A 7,253-nucleotide genomic window follows, 5' to 3' on the forward strand; every position below is an offset into this window, starting at 1 on the left:
GGGTGGGGCCTGACTAGTAATCAATGCCAAATCCGGCGAAGCAACTGGCCGCTGTGATACAATTCTGTTGTTGCGATGATGATAATAATAATAATAATAATAATAATAATAATAATAATAATAATAATAATGGGCTACCTCGCTATTTGGAAATTCTAAATTTAACGGACTTGAACTTTCTGATTTTACAAAAAAACACCCTACTTGGAACAGCTTATATCAACGATGGCGAACCTTTTTTGGCTTGTCATAAGTGGGGGGAGCGTCGGGGGGTCGTCTGCGTGCGTGTCGCATCCATAATGCAATGCACGACACACACACCCTAGTGCACATGCGTCCATTACAGGTGCTCCCCCCCATTTTTGTGTGCTTTTTTTGCCCTCCCCAGGCTCCAGAGGCTTTATAGGAGTCTGGCGAGGGCGAAAACACCCCCCGGAGGCTTCAGGGACTTCCAGGAGGCTTCCGTGAAGCCTCCGGAGCAGTCAAAACGACCCTCCGAGTAAACCGGACGTTCGTTCCCGAACTTCCGGTTTGCCCATAGGGGCGTTTTTTTGCGCTCCGGAGGCTTCACAGAAGCTCATGAAGCCTCCGGAGGGCCTCTGGGGAAGGAGGCTCTTTTCGCTCTCCCCAGGCTCCTATAAAGGCTCTGGAGCCTGGGGAGAGCAAAAAATGGCTTTAAAAAAGGGGTGAACTCAGCTGGCCAGCCCGTGCATGCACGCTGGCGAGCTGACAGGGCAGCGTCTTGCGTGCCCTGACAAATGGCTCTGCGTGCCACCTGTGGCATGCGTGCCATAGGTTCGCCATCACTGGCTTATATCCTCCAACGTTACCTTAACAGTTCCTAGGTCCTTGGTTAGGACTTGAGCTGTTGCGCTACCAACCAGCCCCAAAGGCTGTGAATCTCACCAAAGATTAACATAATAATAACAACAACACTTTATTTGTCAGTGCACAACATAGGTACAATGAGATTGGTTGAGCTCCCTTAGTTCACTCCCCCAACACAATACAACTCAGTGAAGACAAAAAGTCCCTAACCCAATAATCATATTGACAAACATCCAGTCCTATTGCACCAGTGTGAACATGTTACACATTGCGCCAGCCCTGCAAGTCCATCGTACTACATAGTTATGATGTTATTTTGTATTCAGGAGTCTGAGAGCCCACGGATAATATCAAGATGATCAAAACCTGTCTGGCATCACTTTTTTTAGCTCTAATCCCTTCCCACACCCAATTGTTTAACAACGAAGAATGGTCCTGCAGTTATAATTCCATAACCACATAAGAGCGATCTATCTATCTATCTATCTATCTATCTATCTATCTATCTATCTATCTATCTATCTATCTATCTATCTATCTATCTATCATCTATCTATCTGCTATGCTTGCATGGCACATGTATCCATATTTAAGTGAACCCATGTTCTGGGTTCATTGGATGATGAAATAAGCATGTGGGTTCATTCAGGGCACGTAAATGTAAATTTAACCATTTTGTAATTTTGTGTTGTGCAACAGTAGCTATGAAAGGAAATACATCTTTTGCTGAAGTTCTGCAAATCCAGAAATTTTGGCTTCTCTATTTTTAAATCCAAACATATAGAGCTCATGCAGTGTGCCCTTGCAAAGATGGTACATAGCATTAACAATGTTAAAGATAAGTTTCTGCCAAAAAAAGTCTTGCAGTTTAAAATGTATAGATTAGGAATTTTTAAAAAATCAGAGATAAAAGGGAATACAAAAATATGACCTTAGTTATAATTCGCGACTAAGTTTTAAAAGAAGGCTGAATTTTTCAATTGGAAACAATTGGAAACAAATAAAATAACATAGATTTGAAGGAGATGATACTGAACATAGAGAAAACATATGTGCTATATTATATATATATGCACAACTTGTTTAGTTATATGCTGCTTAGGCATCTGGTCAGCATCGGACACAAACCATCAAATATTGTGACACATACTGTGCAGAAGAATGAATTTTGATTCTGCTTATGGGTCAGTTACAAGTCAGTATTTCTTTTATCTTTAGGACAGCTTTCCCTATTAACTGATTGAAAACATTAGACACAAATACACTCTCATAGAAGCTGGTTTCTGTAAACTAGAGCTATCAAATCTAAATTACTACTTTAGACATCAAGCAGATATTTGCAGCCCAGATCTGGTAGTCTAGCTCACTGATGGCAAACCTTTTGGGCCCAGCATGTTAAAATTCAGAATATGCCTAACTTGACTCTGCTGACATGTCAGCTCCCTGTCCCTCAAAAGAGAAAATTCTTTCTATATTCATTTATAGTTCAACCCACTTGTTCATACAAATGAAAAAAACTGATTTCATACAAACACTGATACAGGTAGTCCTCGACTTACAACAGTTCACTTAATGACCATTCAAAGGTACAACAGCACTGAAAAAGTCACATGACCATTTTTCACACTTATGACCATTGCAGCATCCCCATGGTCACATGATTTACATTTGGATGCTTGGCAACCCATTCACATTTATGACGGTTGCAGTGTCCCGGGGTCATGTGATCCCTTTTTGCAACCTTCCGACAAGCAAAGTCAATGGGGAAGTCAGGTTCACTTAGCAATCGGGTTACTAATTTAACAATTGCAGTGATTCGCTTAACAAAAGTGGCAAGAGAAGTCGTAAAATGGGACAAAACTCAGTTTAAAAATTTCTCACTTAGCAACATAAATTTTGGGCTCAATTGTGGTTGTAAGTTGAGCACTACCTGTAGTGCGCTCACTTTGAACTCTGTGGTTGCAGGTATCCTCTGGACTTGCACCTTGAAAATGATCTTCTCTGTGCAAACCACCACTCTGTGCAGTGGTTTGGAAGACACCTGAGCTGTGTGGCTGTCTTCTTTCTATCATATTTTGTAAGCTGCTGTCTCTTTCCTGTCACCACCGATCACAATTCTGAAGATGACAGATCATGTGCTGATATCAATGGGGTGAATCCATTTTAAGCTTTGGGTAGTGCAGGATCTCATATTTCTTGTATTTGTGCTCATTCAAACAGAGAAAATAGTTGTCAGATTTTGATGGATGCTGACATGTCACCCAAAAACAAAATGTGTCAACTTTGATAAGCATATCAAAGGTTCATCATTATTGTCCTAACTCGAATGGTCACTCTCCAAATGTCATGTTATTGTGCAAATAATAGTTTAGTAATCAGTCGCTCAAGGGACGTGGTGGCTCAGTGGCTAAGATGCTGAGCTTGTTGATTGAAAGGTCAGCAGTTTGGTAATTCGAATCCCTAGGGCCACATAATGGAGTGAGTTCCCATTACTTGTCCCAGCTTCTCCAACCTAGCAGTTTGAAAGCATGTAAAAAATACAAGTAGAAAAATAGGGACCACCTTTGGTGGGAAGGTAACAGTGTTCTGTGCACCTTCGGCATTTAGTCATGCCGGCCACATGATCACGGAGACATCTTTGGACAGCGCTGGCTCTTCAGCTTTGAAATGGAGATGAGCACTGCCCCCTAGAGTCGGGAATGCCTAGCACACATGTGCGAGAGCAACCTTTATCTTTACCTTTAACTTAATCAGTCACTCGGTCTTCAAGGAATATATCATGTGGAGGGTTTAAAGTGCATGTCTAAGGATATGAAACAGCCATTTTTAGCCATGATTACAGGATAAATCTCACAAAACTCAGTGGGACCCAAGAGTGCCTATCTTGATTGGTTTATCGGGATTCGTGGTGGTGCATTGGTTAGAATGCGGTATTGCAGGCTAATTCTGCTCACTGCCAGCAGTTTGATCCTCACCGACTCAAGTCTTCCATTCTTCTGAGGTTGGTAAAACGAGGACCCAGATTATTGGGGGCAAAATGCTAACTTTGTAAACCGATTAGAGAGGAGCTGTAAAAGCACTGTGAAGTGGTGTATAAGTCTTAGTGCTATGGCTATTCTCCTACATGTATGGGTTCAAAGACGATGGATTTCCAGCCAAACACGAAATATATGAAATATTTGACAACCACCACCTTTCCTATGACAGTCTGACCATGTATGTTTTTAGTCATGGACCCACTGAACTTACATCAGCCAACTTGGACAGACCAGCCTCTAACCAATTATCCCTCAACAGTTCCGTACAGCCTGCCGAGCCACATTTCTAACAGAAACGAGTCGAGGAAGTGCTGGGGGAGAGAGGGCTGGCATTTTCCAGCTTCGGAGCCGTTAGAAGAGTTTCGGAACTACATTGCCCTGAAGTCAGTGCGAGGGCCCGCGCTTTGTAATTGGCTCCGACAGAGATTTCCGGCTTTTTGTTTCTCGTCCGATTCGTTAAACGCTTTTCCCACCTCCGCTTCCTCCCCCTGCCTTCCTTCTCGTCCGCCTCCTGTGCTCCCCTCTGTGTCTCTGACTCTCTCTCTTTCTGTCTCTCCGCCCCGCCCCGCCCCGCCCCCATTCCGACCGACACATGCCCCATGATTGGCTGAGCCTGGCCGGCGCAGGGCCGCAATTGGATCGGCGTGGCAGACCGGCGCTGAGCTTGCGCTGGTGATGGAGGGAGCGCTGTTGAAATGGACCAACTATCTTTCAGGTGAGTGGGGAGTGTGTTGCATCAGGCCTGTCTTCGAGGTAGCGACTAACGGGGGAGCTCGGATGCGAGTTCCTCGGCTCCCCGCCCGCCTGCATCCTTCTCCCCGCAGCCCTTGGAGAAAATAGGAAGAGCACCCAGCAAACCCAGGCTTCCTCCCATCTTTGTTCACCGCAGACGGTACTCCGATTCTCAGGGTCTCGCCCTTTCTGATTCCCTCCCCCCCCCCCCGAAATGCAACGAATCCCTTTTGCAAGGGAACCCTGCCTCTACTTCCCGGGTCAGGAGGGTTGATCCACCAATATTTCAATGGTCAAAAAAACTGTTTTAGAGCGCTGCGCGACTGGAAGAAATGAAAGCGGCTTCTCCAGCTTGGAAATGCAGGGAAAGAATAAACTTCGGCCGTTGCCAGGTGGCCTGTTGATGTGAAAAGCTGCAGCTTGTGAAAAAGTGACTGTAATTTTCTTGAAAGACATAAAGCACAAGCCCGCAGTGTGTGTGTGTATGTGGGGGGCAAATCTGGAAGAGGTTCATAAAGATAAACAATAATAATTGTCTGTGATTATAACATTGCTTTGCAAAGGTTAAATTCAAAACCCTAACCTCCCCAAAGTAGATTTAATTATTAATTAATTAAATTCTAATTGGATAGCAATTGTTTAATTAAAAGTAAGTAGATTTAAAGTGCAGTTTTCTGAAATAAAGAACTGCCCTTTATAATAAATAGTCATTATTGATAGCTCTAATCTTCGTGGCAGTATATATGTACCTTTTTTTTGTTCTTAAAGAACAAAATATTTATGGCCAATGAAGTCCATTTTCTTTATTCTTGGAATGTATACAGTATATAAAAGCTTGCTATGGACATCCCTTTTAATGCAGAGTAAGTAAGCACTTGGTTCCCATAGTAGCCATATTCATAAGCCAATACAATGTAATTGAAGGATGACAACTAGCAAATCCCAAATCTGTGTTTGCCCTCAGCCCTGAAAACTCACTGGGGGATTGAGCTGGGCATATACTCTCTGGCAGCTTATTGCATAGATGGAGATAAAGCCACCTTGAGCTGTTGGAGGAAACATGGGATATAAATAAATAAAGTAAAATATGAGGGGAGAGGAATTGATCACCTTTTTATTTATAACTACTGAGCAATAAACTTTCTCTTGGGTGGATTATATAAAAGAATAAACACCCCATCTGATCCAATAGAAAAATAGAATAATGTCCCAAAGAGACTGCATGGGGAATAGAACCTAAAATATAGTAATACTGTCGCCTCATGCAAGGAATTAGAATTATTTTCTATAATCTGGGTTTAAATGCTGGGCTCAAAATCCTAGAATACTAAGGAAAAGAGAAATGTATTTGCCTGGTGCTAAAGTCACAGTAAACTGGAATAGGCAAGATTCCTCCTGGAGGTTATTCCAAACTGTAAATAAATTGTGCACTAACTCACAGAGGTTTCCTGAATTGAACACTTGACTTTTCTGTATTACTGATTCTTTCCTGGATGGAGTGGAATTGAAGCTATTTGTGGGGTGAATCTGCTGTGGGTTTTGTCTGTTAGACCAAGCCTTGGGCCAAAATCCAAGTACCTTTAGAGAGAGTGACAAATATTTTTTGTCAGTTGAGGTTTGTACTTGGTGGTTTATGAATGAGCAGCCCTCAACAGCATGATTGCTTCTAATTTAATTATAAATAATATTTTAAAACAATCAATATGGAGAGGCAAGGAGCTTGGCATAAATTAAGAATAGTACCACAAGGACCATGTTGCCCACCCTAATCAATTTAGTTTAGCAATTCCTGGGAAGTTAATCTAATTCCAAACATATGGGGAAGCTTAGTTGGTTTCCCTCACTCCCCCCCCCCTTGCAAACTCTCTACAAGGTCCAATTTGCCCTCTTTTTTTCCCCCTTTGGCCTCAGGTTGGCAGCCACGATACTTTGTATTAGAAAATGGCATCCTCTCCTATTATGACTCTCAGGATGATGTGGGCAAAGGCAGCAAAGGCAGCATCAAGATGGCTGTATGTGAAATCAAAGGTAGGCAGTTTCAGTACTTAGAAAAAATGTAATTTCTCTTTCCCAAACTTCGCTCCATTCGATGTTGTGCATTATCTATTTTCTGCTAAGAACTGCAGGAGCTTCACTTTGTTGCTTTTTTTATTTTGCGGCTATTGGGTGCTCTTCCTTTAAAGGCATGTGGTTTCTTACTTTCTTCATTAGTTACTTTCTTACGCAACCATTCAGTAAAGCCTAGATTTTTTTTAAAAAATTACTAATTTTTGTGCCTTTGAATTAGCTTTGATTGAATTAGCCTTTGCCTTGGCAAGTTCTTGCAGCTTTCTTGGCAACATTTTTGGAATTGGTTTGCCCTTGCCTTCTTTCTGAGCCTGAGAGGGAATGATTGGCACAGGTCACCTTACTGAAGAGCCAAGGTGGCGCAGTGGTTAAATGCAGCACTGCAGGCTACTGCTAGATCAGCAGGTCAGTGGTTCAAATCTCACCGGCTCAGGGTTGACTCAGCCTTCCATCCTTCCGAGGTGGGTAAAATGAGGACCCAGATTGTTGGGGGCAATATGCTGACTCTCTGTAAACCGCTTAGAGAGGCCTGAAAGGCCTATGAAGCGGTATATAAGTCTACTGCTATTGCTATTGCTATTGCTACTG

General features: G+C 42.6%; 1 protein-coding gene across 2 annotated transcripts in view; it reads left to right on the forward strand.

The window, feature by feature from the left end:
- The first annotated feature begins 4,462 nt into the window (after window positions 1-4,462).
- LOC106549755 (pleckstrin homology domain-containing family A member 3) overlaps window positions 4,463-7,253 on the forward strand; it is a 22,801-nt gene continuing 20,010 nt past the window's right edge. For both annotated transcript variants that reach the window (XM_087710507.1, XM_087710508.1), the window contains exons 1-2: window positions 4,463-4,581; window positions 6,510-6,626. In XM_087710507.1, the coding sequence (XP_087566633.1) occupies window positions 4,542-4,581; window positions 6,510-6,626 (157 nt within the window). In that variant the 5' untranslated portion in view covers window positions 4,463-4,541. The remainder of the gene's footprint in view (window positions 4,582-6,509; window positions 6,627-7,253) is intronic.

Source organism: Thamnophis sirtalis, unplaced genomic scaffold, assembly GCF_051295495.1.
Source record: "Thamnophis sirtalis isolate CommonGarterSnake01/CBP01778 unplaced genomic scaffold, rThaSir2_p1.2 scaffold_3, whole genome shotgun sequence".
NCBI lineage: Eukaryota > Metazoa > Chordata > Lepidosauria > Squamata > Natricidae > Thamnophis > Thamnophis sirtalis.